The sequence below is a fragment of the Gossypium arboreum genome, chromosome 10 (assembly GCF_025698485.1).
Source record: "Gossypium arboreum isolate Shixiya-1 chromosome 10, ASM2569848v2, whole genome shotgun sequence".
NCBI classification, from domain to species: Eukaryota; Viridiplantae; Streptophyta; class Magnoliopsida; order Malvales; family Malvaceae; genus Gossypium; species Gossypium arboreum.
Genome location: NC_069079.1, coordinates 4,645,995 through 4,662,257, shown reverse-complemented (window position 1 = coordinate 4,662,257; position 16,263 = coordinate 4,645,995). Strand labels below are relative to the sequence as shown.

The 16,263-nt window shown below is 36.7% G+C and overlaps 3 protein-coding genes across 7 annotated transcripts; 2 read left to right on the top strand and 1 right to left on the bottom strand.

Annotated features, from left to right (window-relative positions):
- Window positions 1–178: 178 nt before the first annotated feature.
- Window positions 179–6,995, top strand: LOC108489481 (vacuolar sorting protein 3). The gene is made up of 14 exons (XM_017794061.2): window positions 179–1,560; window positions 2,070–2,345; window positions 2,652–2,848; window positions 3,054–3,195; window positions 4,144–4,401; window positions 4,509–4,581; window positions 4,719–4,767; window positions 5,055–5,343; window positions 5,549–5,604; window positions 5,749–5,817; window positions 5,926–6,037; window positions 6,223–6,312; window positions 6,381–6,551; window positions 6,718–6,995. The coding sequence occupies exons 1-14, from the start codon at window positions 454–456 to the stop codon at window positions 6,808–6,810; spliced, it is 2,982 nt and encodes a 993-aa protein (XP_017649550.2). The 5' UTR covers window positions 179–453; the 3' UTR covers window positions 6,811–6,995.
- An 817-nt stretch (window positions 6,996–7,812) lies between these two features.
- LOC108489367 (cyclin-T1-4) lies at window positions 7,813–13,878 on the top strand. 5 transcript variants are annotated; one of them, XM_017793876.2, is made up of 7 exons: window positions 7,813–7,966; window positions 9,314–9,567; window positions 10,524–10,605; window positions 10,934–11,068; window positions 11,703–11,878; window positions 11,963–12,114; window positions 12,408–13,878. In XM_017793876.2, the coding sequence occupies exons 2-7, from the start codon at window positions 9,341–9,343 to the stop codon at window positions 13,424–13,426; spliced, it is 1,791 nt and encodes a 596-aa protein (XP_017649365.1). In that variant the 5' UTR covers window positions 7,813–7,966; window positions 9,314–9,340; the 3' UTR covers window positions 13,427–13,878. The 5 variants fall into 5 exon arrangements, with proteins under 5 accessions (XP_017649365.1, XP_052875827.1, XP_052875828.1 ...); XM_053019867.1 differs by having other exon boundaries at window positions 9,294–9,567; XM_017793875.2 differs by having other exon boundaries at window positions 7,814–7,966; window positions 9,245–9,567.
- A 526-nt stretch (window positions 13,879–14,404) lies between these two features.
- LOC108488758 (LOB domain-containing protein 4-like) lies at window positions 14,405–15,746 on the bottom strand. Its single transcript, XM_017793043.2, has 2 exons — window positions 15,255–15,746; window positions 14,405–15,107 (listed from the first exon to the last, which is right to left on the bottom strand). The coding sequence occupies exons 1-2, from the start codon at window positions 15,432–15,434 to the stop codon at window positions 14,772–14,774; spliced, it is 516 nt and encodes a 171-aa protein (XP_017648532.1). The 5' UTR covers window positions 15,435–15,746; the 3' UTR covers window positions 14,405–14,771.
- Window positions 15,747–16,263: the final 517 nt, after the last annotated feature.

Below are 16,263 nucleotides of genomic sequence, written 5' to 3'. Positions count from 1 at the left end.
AGTTTTAGCATAAAAATAAAAAATAATATTATTTTTCCTAAGTTTTATTAAAATAAAGTATAGAAATAAAATAATTGTTTAAATGACGAATAAATAACTTTTAAGTAAGATAAAACAGGCTCGGCCGTTCAGCGGATCCAATATATAATTTACGTACTATTTTTTTTCTTAAATATAAAGAAAATGAAATTCTTTTTATTTTGGGGATAACGAAAAATATGAAATTCCCGAAAAATAAACACTAGTTAAAAAGAACAATCAAGCTTAACATATAAGCAAAAGTTGACCAGAACGCGCCCGGGGTTTACTGCTTACTGGTAGGTATCTGAAGGCGGGTTTACTCTTCACTCTTACCTCGATTTCTGAACTTTCGTAACACAAATTCAATGCTGATCTCTTTCCATTTCGCCTGAATTCTCCTCCGCCGGCACCGTCACCGCCACCGCCGTCACCATGGCCAAGCTCAAGTCTCGCATCGCCGTCGAGCCCTTCGCTCACTTCGACCTCCCGACCCACCACCTTTCTATCAGCAGCCTCTCTCTATCCCAATCCACCCTCTACGTCGGCACACGAAACGGTTCCCTCCTTTTACTCTCCCTAAACCCCACCCCCACCCCCACCCCCACCCCTACTCCAACTCCAAATCCACCTCCAATTGAATCCGTTTCTTTCGCTTCCCTTTCCCGGAACGTTTCTCTTCTCCGCACTGTTTCCGTTTCCGGCTCTCCTGTGGAATCAATATTCGTGCTCTCCGAGATCGGTGTCGTTTTAGTATTATCAGATGGGTTCTTGTTTATAACGGATTCGCTCTTGATTCATCCGGTTAAAAAATTAGGTGGTTTAAAAGGAGTTAGCGTTATTGCTCGTAGGTTCCGAGGAACCCATTCACAAAGCACTGATTTAACCGATAATGCTTCGAATTCATCAAAAGGGCAACGGATTTTGGATAAATTCGGAGGTGTTAGGACGAATGGTGTGAAATCAAAGGATTTAGAGCAAAACCGAGAAGGTAATTACGTTTTTGCCCTTGTTATTGGTAAGAAATTGATGTTAATAGAGCTTGTTTTAAGCAGCGATTTAGCAAATGCTTCTTTTGTGATCCTAAGAGAAATGCAATGCTTTGATGGAGTGAAGTCTATGGTATGGCTTGATGATTCCATAATTGTCGGTACAATTAATGGGTATAGTTTGTTTTCGTGTGTTACCGGGCAAAGTGGGGTGATTTTTTCATTACCTGATTTATCTAGGCCGCCACTGTTGAAGCTGTTGTGGAGAAATTGGGAGGTTTTGTTGTTAGTGGACAATGTAGGCGTGATTGTTGATGCTCTTGGGCAGCCAGTTGGTGGGAGCTTGGTGTTTCGTAAGGGTGGCCCCGATTCAATTGGGGACTTGTCATCGTATGTAGTGGTTGTGAGGGATGGAAAGATGGATCTGTACCATAAGAAATCGGGTAATTGCATTCAAACATTAACTTTTGGTGTTGAAGGAGTTGGGCAGTGTATTGTTGCTAATGAGGAAAACAGGAGTGGGGAATTTGCTGCTGTTGCTACTCCTACAAAGGTATCTGACTTATTTTAGTTAAATTAATAAATAAATATTATGGCATTGCTTGAAATGTACATATGGTAATCATACATATGCACTTTCCATTATATGTGATGTGTTGATCTTGGTACTGATGGCATGGTACTGATGGCAAGATGTTAATGTATTTGGGTGCATATTTACGTGTACTTCAGGAAATTTTAAACGTAATGATTGAAAAAAGACTTTTTCAGCTTGGTTACTGATGGTTTGCATTTAAAGGTTCAAGAAATATTATAGATGTATTAATATCATCGTTGACTAGGTGCATCAACCTTACTTTGCTGCCTAAGCTATCAGTTCTTAGAGATTTGTTTTCTTTGACCTGAGCTGGTTGTTGACTGAATTTGTGATTCTGTTTGTGGCTCTTGCTGCTATTCCAAGCTAAGTTTTATGATCTCAGTTGCAACCCATAACCACTGCTATGCTTCTTGGTATAATCGAACTTGTGATGCATCTTCTTGCTTTGTGCTAAACATTGCCAGCTTATTTGCTTCCGGAAAGTTCCTTCAGAAGAACAAATAAAAGATCTGTTGAGAAAAAAGAATTTCAATGAAGCTATCTCCTTGGTGGAAGAGCTTGAGTGTGAAGGTGAATTGTCTAAGGAAGTGCTTTCCCTTTTTCATGCTCAAGTGGGTTTCCTGTTGCTTTTTGACTTGCACTTTAAGGAAGCAGTGGATCACTTTTTGCAGTCAGAAACCATGCAGCCTTCTGAAGTGTTTCCATTTATAATGCGAGACCCTAACCGTTGGTCACTCCTGGTATGTGTTTTATAAATGCATGCGTTCTTACGGTTTGATTTGTCCATTCTGCAGTAGTGCATGTGTTTTTAAGGGATAATGTGTTAAGGAATCAACATATTAATCTATCTACGAGCTAGGCACTGTCCTACTTAAACTAATTATTGAGAATAATTATAATGCTGGTCAGTCGACAAGTAAACGAAGAGTTGCATGTTTTGGATATGATTTGAATTGCTGAATGACATTTGCTTGCATAGAACATGCTGAAACTCCTTTGCAAGTTTGTGAAGGTTTGTTATCATGGAGTTGAATTAACCTTTTCAGGTTCCTAGAAACCGGTATTGGGGTTTACATCCTCCTCCTGTTCCACTCGAAGATGTTGTGGATGATGGATTGTTGGCTATTCAAAGGGCTATCTTCCTTAGAAAAGCAGGTGTAGAAACTGTGGTTGATGAACGTTTTCTATCAAATCCACCAACCAGGGCTGAATTGCTGGAGTCTGCAATTAAGAACATTATCAGGTGCTGTTCAAGATAGTCTGCCTTTATGCCTTTGTTTTTCCAGCTCTGTTCTTGTATGTTTGTTTTTCTCTTTACCAAGATGAAATGATGGCAGTTACAAAAAGATTTGAGTTTCAATTTTGGTCGAAATTTAATAAATCCATTTATGGATGGCATGTCTGGCAATATCCTGAACATTGTTTTAATCTAGTGTTACCTGCTTCAGGTATCTAGAGGTGTCTCGTCAGAAAGATTTGACTTTGGCAGTGAAGGAGGGGGTTGATACACTTCTAATGTACTTATATAGAGCTCTAAATTATGTTGATGATATGGAGAAGCTGGCATCTTCTGAGAATTATTGTATTGTGGTATGTGCTTTGTTTTGGCTTATCTCATTTGGTAATCATGCATTAATTTTAGATTCATATCCTCGCTACATTAAATTAGTAGTTTGCTGGATTGGTTATGCAAAGCCTCTGATAATGCATGCATGAGTAAAATGTTAAACAATGATTTGCTTTTAAGGACAGATAGTTTCATGTTGAAAGAAGATGATCTCGGAGGTCAGAAATTCTTAAGTAAATAATGATGCAGTATATTAATTTCTCAACACTTGGTATCATAGAGCATGATTAAGCTTACCCTTTTATTCCAAATGTCACATGTATGGGGAAAGGATGTAAAATACAGGACTAAGGATTTTATTAGTGATATTTGAATATATAAGTAAAATGAGAGAGATTGTTGGGTATAACTTGGATCTTGGGCTGTAAGGTAAGAATTTTAATGTTACAAAAATTTTTTCCTTGTTGAAACAAAAAATAGTGGACTTTTTTGCACAAATAAATGGAAAACTTGCTCTCAAATTGAAAAAAAAAGGTGGAATTTTTGCACAAATAATTGGACAACTTGCTCTCAAGTTGAAAAAAGGTGGATTCTTTGCTCAAATAAATGAATATCATGCTCTCAAGTTGAAAATATTGTATCCCTTTTTTATCCCTTTGTTTAACATATTTTTATTCTAAACAAACAAAACTACAAGCAAGTATTTCCTTTTAACATGAATATAGCATGTATTCTTGTGCTGAGTGGGAACAATAACTAGTATGGCAGCCAGGTCTTTCAGTTTGGATACATATTTTCTTGGTTAGGTCTAGTCAAGCTCAAATTATGGTTATAGGCCTAAAATAATTCCCTATGAACAAAGAATGTTGGTAAAACGTGGAATCTTAGTATTCCAATGCATTGGAAAACAGAGAGACCGTTGTCAGGAGGTTGCTTGAAGGATGACTGTACAACTTGCATGGGCGGTGCAGGAGGAATTAGAAACTTTATTAGATGGCTCTGGGCATTTGCGGGCACTTGCCTTCCTATATGCTAGTAAAGGGATGAGCTCAAAGGCTCTTGCTATTTGGCGCATCTTGGCAAGAAATTATTCCTCTGGTCTCTGGAAAGACCCTGGCATGCATGATGGTGCATGTGTAACATCCGGTAGAGAGACTGCTGCAACTGAGGCATCAAATATTCTTGAGGATTCATCTGACCAGGATTTGGTTCTGCAGCATCTTGCATGGGTATGTAGTTATTTCTCATGAAAGATTCTGTTTTTTTTTTTTTTTTAGTTGGTGTTGAGCTCCTTGAACTTAATAGTTAATTATTGACCTTGGAAATTGCTTATCAGATTGCAGATTTAAACCCAGCACTTGCTGTACGCATTTTGACATCAGAGAAAAGAACAAATCAGCTTTCACCAGGTGAATCTCATTTTAAAGTTAATAGTTTGTCTACATATGCATGGGCAATTGCAATTTGATCTTGAGGTGCATAGTGTTTCTACTTTAAATTTTATTTCTTGATGATGCACTATTTATTAGTTAGTATCTTGTCGCAGATGAAGTGATTGCAGCAATTGATCCAAAGAAGGTTGAGATTCTCCAATGGTATGTTCTTATTTCATTTTATGGAGTTTATTAGTCTTTGGAGTTTTGGCTTCTAGGATCTCCGCTAGACATAGGTTATCTTTTGGCAACTCAGCTTGTGTTGAAATATTTCTAGTTTTATTATGATTTGACTCTTTATCCTACATTCACACGCAATTCCTTTGTTTGTCATGTATTCACCTTGTTCGTGTCAGCTCTTAATTTTTTAACATAAAAGTTCTTTCTTTTTAGTATTAGATATGTCCTTCACTGCATCAATTTTGTTTTGAGCTTCCTTATCCATGCAGCTATCTCCAGTGGTTAATCGAAGAGCAAGACTCTGATGACACTCGGCTCCATACTCTCTATGCTCTTTCTCTTGCCAAGTCGGCAATTGAATCCTTTAATTCAGAAAGCAGCTCCCAGAGCCCTGATACTGGAAGGCAAGAGCATTTGAAAACCCCTGATATTCAAAGAGAATCAATCATTCAAAGTCCTGTGCGGGACCGATTGCAGATATTTTTACAGTCTTCAGATTTGTATGATCCAGAAGAGGTCCTTGATTTGATACAAGACTCAGAGTTATGGTTAGAAAAGGTCTGTTAGAGCTTTGTTTATTGTCCTGAACTGTTCAGTTGACTATGCGAGCTGAATTTTTAGTACTATACTCAAGTAGGATTCCTGAATTGACTGCATTAACTGCTTGTTCTTTAATAAATTGCTTTTCTTTTTTCTTTAATGTTTCTATGAATAGTTGTTGCATTTAACATTTGCTAATTTAATATTATGCTTTGATTGTTAGGCTATTCTATACAGAAAATTGGGACAAGAGTCATTGGTCCTCCAAATCTTAGCCCTGTAAGATTCAAATAATTTCCAGAATATTAATTATGATGCAGCTGCATTAGGCAGTATATAAATATAAACTTTATTCATGAAGATAGCTGACGAAAAAAGAGAGAATTATTGTATTTCTATTATTTACATTTTGCCTCCTGTCAGGAAACTAGAGGATAGTGAAGCAGCAGAACAGTATTGTGCTGAGATTGGCCGACCAGATGCTTATATGCAGTTAGTTATTTTGTTCTTTCTTTTCCCCCATAATTTATTTCCTTTCCCTCTCTAGTACTTATGCCTGCGATCTTTTTCTTTTAATATGTTTGTGACTGTCATATTCAGGCTACTTGATATGTATTTGGATCCACAAGATGGTAAAGAGCCTATGTTTAAGGCTGCTGTTCGCCTTCTCCACAATCGTGGAGAGTCACTGGACCCTCTGCAAGTATTAGAGGTAAAATCCTCTCTCTTCTCCTGCATGTGTCAGGGAACTGGAACTTAGCCATGCCAGCAGGTGCCAAACATGCTCTTATATTATTATGTGCTAGACCTAACTAGTTAGTCATGTGGGGATCATCGGGTACGTTTCTTTTGTCACATGCCTTGTTAATTTGGGTAATCTGAGTGTTGATTTTGCAGACACTGTCCCCTGACATGCCTCTCCAGCTTGCATCAGAGACAATATTGAGGATGTTGAGAGCTCGACTTCATCATCACCGTCAAGGACAAGTAAGATAACTTTTGTACTTCTACTGCTTTGTAATTTGAGCTGAATCATGACCTTTTCTTTTTCCCAGATTGTGCATTATCTATCACGTGCCGTACACATAGACGCAAGGCTTGCAAGATTGGAAGAGAGATCACGGCTTGTGCAGATTAATGATGAGAGCCTTTGTGATTCTTGTCATGCTCGCCTTGGAACCAAGCTTTTTGCCATGTATCCAGATGATACAGTTGTCTGTTACAAGGTTAGTGATGCCTAACCATTATATGTACTCTTCATCTTTCCATTAGTTTGGATAGGAAATAGGGTTGTTTTCCAAATATGAAGAACTTAGCATTTACATTGGAAGCTACTTGTGCTTTCAATCATTTTATTCTTTGTCTAAAACTGGCATCTTCTTTCATCTGCAGTGTTTCCGTCGTCAAGGCGAGTCAACGTCTGTAACTGGTCGTGATTTTAAGCAAGATGTCTTATTCAAACCCGGTTGGCTGGTTACCCGCTAAGCCACCAGAAGTTAATTTCAGGTCGAAGAGCTGGGCGAAGAAGCTATGTGTTTCCCTTTATTTCCTTTGCTTCAGTCATGTATAATTGCTAGCTTTTTGACACATTTCTGTGCACCTTAAAACCACAAGGGTGACACTCCCTTTTTTTAAAGCCCTCTTATGACATTCCCTTTTTTTCTCTATTATCACATCTCTCCTTTCTCATTAGTCATTATACAGCAAAAACATATGATTATTATCTCATACATTGGACTCCATAATTGAGATCATATGACGGTTTTTTTTAACTTTGTATCTGTAATTAAAAATTTTCACAAGTACATCAAATAATATTTTGAAAAAAAATTATCCATATATTATGAAAAAGAAAATTCATATTTAAAGGTGTACAAAATTATGGATCAGAATATAACTAATAGAATGGTGAGTGTCTCAAATTGTTCGAAATAACGTTTGGAGTGGAACAACGATAAAATGATTTTCTAACGTGGAGTAGATATGTTTTGTATTTTTACTTATTTTATTCGTTAAAATTAAAATTTATTAAATAATTAGTTAATACATTTTTACGGACAAAAGATACAAGAATTTCACATCATCAATGCAATTATTCTTTTAATACCTTAATCATCAATATAATTTTGAAAAGATCTTACCAAATAATAGATTAGAAAAATATTTTTATGATTCTAGTGATAAAATATATTAAGTTTAGAAAAAAATACTTTTATTAATAAATGTTGAGTGGAGTGATTAAGTATATTAATTATATATTAAAATTAAGTGTAATATAAAACAAATTAAATGATCAAGAAAAAAATTTCGAAAATAGGATCCTCCAAAAAGAATTTCGGAAAGGAAACCGGATCCTCCAAAAAAGGAGTTATTTATTACATCGCTAATGGGAGGAGTAAATTGCAACAGACCAGTTATTCCAGGGGTATTCTTTGTATTCCAAAAGAAAAGAGGGTTATTATGTAAATTCATAAAGCCATGGATATATAATCCCCAAATTTTTAGTGTACATTGGCTTCAAAATCCTTTTTTTTTTTTCACACGCAGAGTAAAACAAAAATAAAGAGACGGAAGAGGAAGAACGAAGAAGCGAGCTATAAGAGAGCAGCAAAGAGCCTGCTTCGGCCTACGCCCCCGTCAGGTAATTTTCTTTCTCAAATTTATTAGGTCTTAAGTCTTCGTTTCTTCTATTTCTTCTTCTCATTATCTTAGAGACGGAAAAAACCTAGAGAACGAAAAAAAATACGTAGATTTTATATTTATTCTTGAGTGAAAAGATTTTCGGATCTAAGTTTGGAGGAATTTTAAGCACCAAGCTTTTGATATGCGAATATTAAGAATTCTATAATCGCAATCCTCGATTTTGATTCTGCTTCGAGTGGGTTCTTCGTGACCTAGGTTTTCAGACGACTGATTTTTTTTTTTCCTTTTCTCTTTCTGTTTTTTCTTTATTAAAGCTTCACCCTAAATAACAAGAATTATGTTTTAAGTAAAATTTTAGATCAATCGTAGATTTTCCCTTTATTTTGCAATTAAAAATCCCTTCTTTTTTTTATGTGGCTTGGGCGATTTTTTTCTCTGTTTTGTATATTCAATGATGTTTTTCTCTTTTTTGAATTTTTATATTTCTTCATAGAAATTTAATATGCTACTTTTTATATGATTAGTCTTGACAAAATATATGCTTATGATATTCCGAACTAATGAGTATACAGATAGGTTTAAGATAATCAATATTTAAATGTGAAAATATTGACTATTTTATATTTTCACTTTCAATCTATAGTTCTATGTACTGCTAATGAGACGTTTCTCATGTTCTTTATTGTTGGTAGTACTTAATATTATAAGTTCCTTTTGGGGAGTGTGTCAAGGGAAAATATTTATGAATCGAGGTATTTTACTGAGTGCTTTTTTAATTAACTTCGTTGTACTACTGTTGAAGAAAGGATTAATGTCATAGAAAATGTGGGGATGCCATTAGAAGGGAGATGGAATTATTAAAAATTCTACTCCAAAATGTTGCAATTTGGCCTTAACAACGTCTTTAACTTCTATAGGAGATTTAGTCACTGGGCTCCATGACATGAATCTAACCTAGGATATGTTCCCTATCGATGTTCATCCCCTGTCACAGGAACCCTTACCAATTTATAGCAAATAAATGGGTCGATTTCTTTGCAATTGGATTTTTTTATTTATAATAATCAGGTTGAAAAGGTTCCAAAGAAGAACCAAAATTGGTCATGATGTTCTTGCTATTTTGTTGACAAGTTTCTATGGTTTACTATGTCATAATGTTGATCATTAAACTGGAATGAAGGCATTGTTGAATTTTTTCTTTTAGATGTATCATACATAGGCCAGTTTTGGTTCTGCATGTTAACATTAACACTGGCAATGTTTTGTCACTGATCAGAATAATACTACTGGCTGGTTATGAAGAAATAAAGTCTTGCTCCTATAAGGAGTTGTCTTTTGTCTGCAGTATTATAGTGTTCGGAGATATTTATAAATGGCGGGGATGTTACCCGGGGATTCCTCACATCATTCAACATCTGATACTGGACCTTCTAGAAATTCTCAAGAAAAGCAAGAGGAAGTAGGCCGTTGGTATTTTTCAAGAAAAGAAATAGAAGAAAATTCCCCGTCTAGAAGGGATGGTATTGACTTGAAGAAAGAGACATACTTACGCAAGTCATACTGTACATTTTTGCAGGATTTGGGCATGAGGCTAAAAGTGTAAGTTCATGGATTACATTCATGTGCAGTATTCTTGTGGTTAGATTCTGCAAATGCCGGATTTGTCTTTTGAACTTGAAAGTTGGGTTTCATTAGTAGTGGTTCTTATCATGAAGCATCATTTAAAAGGCCTAGCCTATGTGTAGATGCATGCCGCTTAGTTCCGGCGGTGGCCGATTTCTGTATTCAATTCTCTGTAAAGTTTATAGCATGAAAAATGGTTAAATGGCAATGTCCAAATGTTGAGATTTTTTTTGTTGCAAATCCCTAATTATTTCACTGTTGGTATCTGTACGGAGAGTACAACTTGAAATCAACTAATTATAATTTTATAACAGAAAGTCATGATCTAAAGGTTAGCATTATACTTTTAAAAAAATAATGTATCTTTTATTTTCCTGTCAGTACTATCGGTCACTGCTGCTATCACCTATCATTTTAGGCAGCATTTCCTGGTTTTATAATGCCTTTTAGTGAGCTATCCTGAGTCTCTATGGCCTGATATACTGAAAGAATATAGTTGTTTGTGAGCAGACTGATGCAGTAGATGGTCTTGTGTTTGCACATCATGACTCTTGTTTGTCTGTGTGTTTGTCAGTCTGTCGTTATTTCCCCTTTTTTGTTACACTTGTTTTATCTCTAGTGAAGTATACTGCACTTATTATGGGAAAAAGTGTTCTGCATCAAGCCATCAACATAAGAAGGGGTCTGTTGAGCAGTGCTTTTCTTATGTGACTGCATGATCTATGAATAGTTGATCAAGCCCTGAAAGCATGCCATGTAATTATCATCGTTTCTTTTACTCTCTACAACCTTATGGGTGAAAGGAGTTGTTCTGACCACCTGTTGTCTGATTGAACAAAGATCTGCAGTTCTAACATTATGTGTCATAAGCATGTGGATATTTATTGGCTCAGACTGAATGAATTTGACTAAATTTCTGACCTGATATATAGGCCTCAGGTAACAATAGCTACGGCAATTATCTTTTGTCATCGGTTTTTTATTCGACAATCACATGCAAAGAATGATAGAAGGGTGAGTTATCATTATCATTGTCTGGTTAATCTTGTTAAAACTTCTTTATTTTCTAGATAGCATGTGTTTCCTTTTAGAAATCTAAGCTGTCTTTGTCTTTTGATTCTATTTCATTATGAATTTTTATTCACTTAGCAATTCTTTTGGATGACATAATGTTGATTGGTATATTAGAATGGTTGAGGGGTGAAAAGTGTTATAATATTAGCTTGTAACATAATTCCTTTTGTCCACTTAACCAATCATTCTATTTCTGATGTAGATTTTTAATACTGAGTCTTAACATTTTTTATCATCACCTGCCTAACTTCATTTCCATGCTTGACAGACCATTGCCACTGTGTGCATGTTCCTTGCTGGGAAGGTTGAAGAGACACCTCGGCCATTAAAGGATGTTATTCTTGTTTCCTATGAAATAATACACAAAAAGGATCCTGCTGCAGCCCAGAGGATCAAACAGAAGGTATTCTTCAAATTAGTGGTGCTTTTACCAGTCTATTTGTGTGCTTCTTTCCGATGCTCAAGTTGCCTCTTGTACGTCGTGTCTGTTGCTACTTGACTTGTGCAATTGTTCTCTAACCTGCTCTCACTTGCCATTCCATTTGTATAATCTTTCTCATTCATTTTTCGTGCTTTTTAGTTATCTATTCCACTCGGTTTCTTATTCCTTAGGCATGTAAGACTGGCCCTTCTAGTTTTTTAACCTTTTTATAAATCTAACGAGCCCAAATTCCCATGCACAGTTCTGTACTCAGGTCGAGAACTTCACCTTTGTGATGTTAGTCTCATGTAAAATTTGTCCAATCTGTTGTTATGGGGTTATATGTTGCCAATGTGTTTAAATACTTGGCTCAGATCTCTTCCCTTTCCTTCTGTTCCTCTTGAACTCAAAGTAAATTCTTGCTCAGATTCTACATTTTCCCTCGAACCACTGTGTTCTTGGGCAAAGCATCTCCTTGCTACCTAACTTTTTTAAGTTAATTTGAAATGTGGCATATCTTACTCCTCTTTATTTTAAAAGAGAAAAAAAAAAAAACCGTTCTGTTTGCACAGTTGTAGTTATATGAGGGACTCATTAACCTTGATATATATTGCAGGAAGTGTATGAGCAACAAAAGGAACTAATTTTACTTGGGGAGAGGGTTGTACTTGCAACTTTGGGTTTTGACCTCAATGTCCATCACCCATATAAACCTCTAGTTGAGGCTATAAAGAAATTCAAGGTTGCCCAGAATGCTCTTGCTCAAGTTGCATGGAATTTTGTTAATGATGGGTATGTTTAACTGGTGTTTCTTCAAGTGTTTAAAATGATCTCTTCCTAGTGCTCAATTTTGACACACTGCAAAGCGGCATGCAGGCTGAGGACGTCGCTCTGCCTGCAATTTAAGCCCCATCACATTGCGGCCGGTGCCATTTTCCTTGCTGCCAAGTTCCTCAAAGTGAAGCTTCCGTCAGATGGTGAGAAGGTCTGGTGGCAAGAATTTGATGTCACCCCACGCCAATTAGAGGGTTGGTTTCCTCTCCATTACTTTGTAATGAAGATCTTGCAAATAAAATTCGACAGTTACTAAATGGTCCCATGGAACTGGTATTGTTTATGGTTGCTTCTCTTAAAATTCATCCAACCACTGGTTACAGCTATCTGTTTCATGTCTTTCCTTTGGTTTTGGTAGGCAGTCTGCTTATTCCCATGCTTTGTGAAAGGCCATGGATGTTGCAGTAATAGCTTAGCTGTCTTTTTGCGTCTTTTTCCATGTGGCTTTTGTAGGATATTCTACTTAGTCATTGTGGTTATCTTGCAGAGGTTAGTAATCAAATGCTGGAACTTTATGAGCAAAACAGAGTACCCCCATCTCAAGGTAGTGAAGTAGAAGGAAGTGCTGGTGGTGGCGCAACTCATCGAGCCCCAGCAAAACATCCTTCTGGAAGTGAGGAAAAACAAGCATCGTCAAGGTCAGCAGCCGACCATTCATCTGCAGACAATCATGGGATGCCTTCAAGAGCTGCACAAAATCAAAGTAATGATAATGGCAGTGGAGAGATGGGCAGTGTTATCACCGATCACAAGATGGATATGGAAACCAAGGATAATCAACATCCTGAGCAATTGCCCCATAAAGAGAACACAAGGGAAGTTTCAAATAAGTCTAGGTCTGCAAATGAGCGAACTGGGGAAGACGACCAGGAAAGAAATGGTGGAAGAAATGACATTCAAGAAACAGGCGAATGGAGAGATGAGGGAGCATCACGTAGGGCTAGCAGTGTGATTGGACGAAACTTGGACACTAGAGGAGGGCCCATCAGCCAATCTCCCAAAGAGGCTATTAAAATCGACAAAGATAAGGTGAAGGCTGCGCTTGAGAAAAGGAGGAAGTCTCGTGGGGAAACAATGAAGAAAAAAGATGTCATGGATGAAGATGATCTTATTGAGAGGGAGCTGGAGGATGGGGTTGAGTTGGCTGTGGAAGACGAGAAAATCAAGAGAGAACATCGACAGAGCTGGTCTAGGAATGAGAATCAAGATCATGTCAAGGACCATGGGGAAATGGGAGAGGGGAATACCTTTGTTACGGAGGGGCAGTCTTCTAGAGGATTTGAAACAGAGGGTGCTGAAGAAGGTGAAATGCTGGATGATGCTTCCCCAATGGTGAACAGCCGAAAGAGAAAACTCGGAAGTCCACCTGAAAGACAATTGGAAGGGAAGAAGCGCCATGAGTACATGTCAAGTTACAATCATGATGCCACGGAAGATGGGCAAAAATCGGGCCGGAGTAGTTATGCAGATAAAGAACATAGAAGGCATGCACATGAGAATCATTAGAATCGTTGGTGAGGCGGTAAAAGAATGGTAGTACTTTTACTGAAATGAGCGTGTATGATTGGATACTGATTTCTGACCATTGTTATTGATATTTTTGAACTTTGCATATCCATAAATGGTCAGAGTGATCTGGCAGAGATGTACCTAAATGTAGTACGTTTTCGATTTGCCTACAATGGCGCATATCTTGGCTGTAACAGGATGTACCAACGAGGATATTTCTGTCACCATATTGGCAGGGGGCTTCATGACAAAGTAAAGAGGCAGTTAATTATTTAGTTCATATATATGGAAAAAAAAAAGAAAAAAAAAAGGAGAGAGAAAGAGAGGAAAAACATTTCCTTCAAATTATTTAACTCTTTTGGGATGCATGATGGTTGCAATGGATCTGTCTAAGGTGGTCATGTTAATTTTACTGGTATGTTTTCATAAACTTGGGTTTGATTTTTTGAGTTCTGGTGTTTTTTACCGATTTGAGACTTCCCAACTCTTGTTTGAATGCTGATAGTTCACTGTAATATGTACTGATGTGGGACGATTATCGGACTTAGTTCATCAACAACCGCAATTATCTAAGAATGTTTGGACAACCACAATTATCTAAGAATGTTTGAACTGGACCTGATCCGTAGGTCAAGGTATCAGTTTAGTGAATGATAATGATTTTGAATTGATTAGATGGAGAATTAGTATGGATTATTTTGAATCGGTTTAAAAATTGGTTGAATTGAATATCTTTTTTCTTTTTAGTTAAATCAATCGCACCAGTGAACTGATAGTCTTGATCAATTTGATTATTGATTTGGTTAAAAAAACATTGGCAATTATGCTCTTTGGTTGAATTGTGGAACTACTTTCTTGTTCGTATTTGATATTTGTATAATTGTATCTGATAAAGATTTTACGGTATAATAATCATTCAGGTATATGTTATATATTTTATATACTCTGAGTCTGGGTAACTTATATCCGAGGAAATAATAGATAAGGTTTTCATCGGTCCATTATATAAAAGTACTCGCTATAATGGAGAAATTTATGTACCAGCTTCAGTAAATTATGTAAATTACTCACTATATAAGGGTATTTTCTTGGGTGGGGAAACATATATAAGGTTAAAATTGTATATGTACATAATATATAGTTAATGAACATGACCTTTGCAAAACTATAATAAGCTAAATGACCTTGACGCCGCCACAGCGCCACCGCTACTGCCACCACCTCCCTTTTTTTCAATTCAAATTGCTGTATATAAAGGATTTAGGTATTATACCGTAAGGGAAATTAAGCATAGGGTGACAAAAATGTAGCCTATATAGAGTAATAATATATAATAATTAAGCTAGCATGACCACATGGGTTCTCCCAAGCTAGCCTGGTCCATTACCACGTCCATGTCAAAAATGGGCTTGACTTGTGAACCGTGGTTGGAAGAGGGTGACCCGCTATTAGTTGGGCTTGTAGGGGCGAATCCATGATGTGAATAGGATGCAGTCTGCCTCACCTTGAGGTGCACCACCTCTGCCTGGGCCAGTGCCAATTGGGTTTGAAGGGTGTCTATCTGCTGCTGCAGTGATGATATGGCTCCCACGCAACCGTATACGGGGTCACGTACCCGGGCGTTGGCCTCATACACCATGCTACTCACAGCGTCTCCCCGTTGGTGCACCGGTAGTTCCTGCAAGTTTAAATCCATCAGCTTGCTGATCCATGAGCTCATAGTGACATCATGTTAATTTATTAATTGAAGTCACAGCAGTTTGAGCAAAGCTTAAGGGGCATGGGAATGAAGAAGAAAGGGGAGCCATCCCAAATAAAAGAAAACCTGAAGCATCTTGTTGACATTGCTAGCACCGAAGACCTTGTGGACATTAGCAAACTTGTGGGGCTCATCAGCTGGGAAATAAGGAGCAAAAACACAGTCATGGGCGCACCTTCTCCTTAGAAGTTTGCATGCTGCACATGGCGACGCTGCTCCCTGCTTTCTTCCTCCACTCTCCTTCATTCTTAACCAGTACCACCACTACTCCCTCTCTCTCTCTCTCTCTCTCTCTGTGTATATTGTAGGATTACCTTTACAAGTCTTAAAACTTTACTGTCAATAAGAAAAAGCTCAAACCCTAGTTTAATTGCAGGTTGTTTTCCCTACAGGGAGATGATATATAATATTAGAGTAGGTAGCTGAAACTCAAGGACCAACACATACTAGCTGAAGAAGATGAAGAATAGGTAAAGAGAGAAATAATGAGAGCGGAATTAGGGTTGAGGTGTTATTAAATAAGCAAAAGGTCTGAGGTGCGGACCCATTTCTTTAGATTTTGGTTGGACAAAAGACATATCACCACCAGTCTGACACGACACATTTAGCTTCACTTTTTTAATTCTACTTTATTATTATTATTATTCAATGACTTCTATTTTAATTTTAATTTGCATGCTACTATTGTTTAGAATTTTTAATGTATTAATATTAGATATTTTTTATGTATATTTTATAACTTATAAATATTAAATATTTTAAAATTTATAATTTTCTCTCTCAATAATATTATCTTTAAAATTATTAATAAATTTTATCTCTAAAAATATAATGATATTAGCTAGATTTTTAAATATAAACAAGTATATGTTCCATAATTTCATTACTTCTAAATTTAAATAAAACAATTAATCTCTTAAAAGTACTTTAAAAATGATTTTGGATAATAAAAAGAAAGTAGGGTGAGTGCAGCATGCGTAGGTAGGAAAATAACATGTTAATTTGAATTATATTTTCAACATTAATCATTACATACATAATACAGTTTGACCAACAATTAAGGACCCAACTCCAA

Bases quoted from the DNA above. Each gene is read 5' to 3' on its own strand.
- LOC108489481 (XM_017794061.2), top strand. From the start codon at position 454: ATGGCCAAGCTCAAGTCTCGCATCGCCGTCGAGCCCTTCGCTCACTTC. The intron at 2,346-2,651 runs GTATGTGTTTTA...TAACCTTTTCAG, and splicing joins CTAACCGTTGGTCACTCCTG to GTTCCTAGAAACCGGTATTG. The intron at 4,582-4,718 runs GTGAATCTCATT...ATCTTGTCGCAG, and splicing joins AACAAATCAGCTTTCACCAG to ATGAAGTGATTGCAGCAATT.
- LOC108489367 (XM_017793876.2), top strand. From the start codon at position 9,341: ATGGCGGGGATGTTACCCGGGGATTCCTCACATCATTCAACATCTGAT. The intron at 9,568-10,523 runs GTAAGTTCATGG...CCTGATATATAG, and splicing joins TTGGGCATGAGGCTAAAAGT to GCCTCAGGTAACAATAGCTA. The intron at 10,606-10,933 runs GTGAGTTATCAT...CATGCTTGACAG, and splicing joins ATGCAAAGAATGATAGAAGG to ACCATTGCCACTGTGTGCAT.
- LOC108488758 (XM_017793043.2), bottom strand. From the start codon at position 15,434: ATGAAGGAGAGTGGAGGAAGAAAGCAGGGAGCAGCGTCGCCATGTGCA. The intron at 15,108-15,254 runs GTTTTCTTTTAT...TTAAACTTGCAG, and splicing joins ATGTCAACAAGATGCTTCAG to GAACTACCGGTGCACCAACG.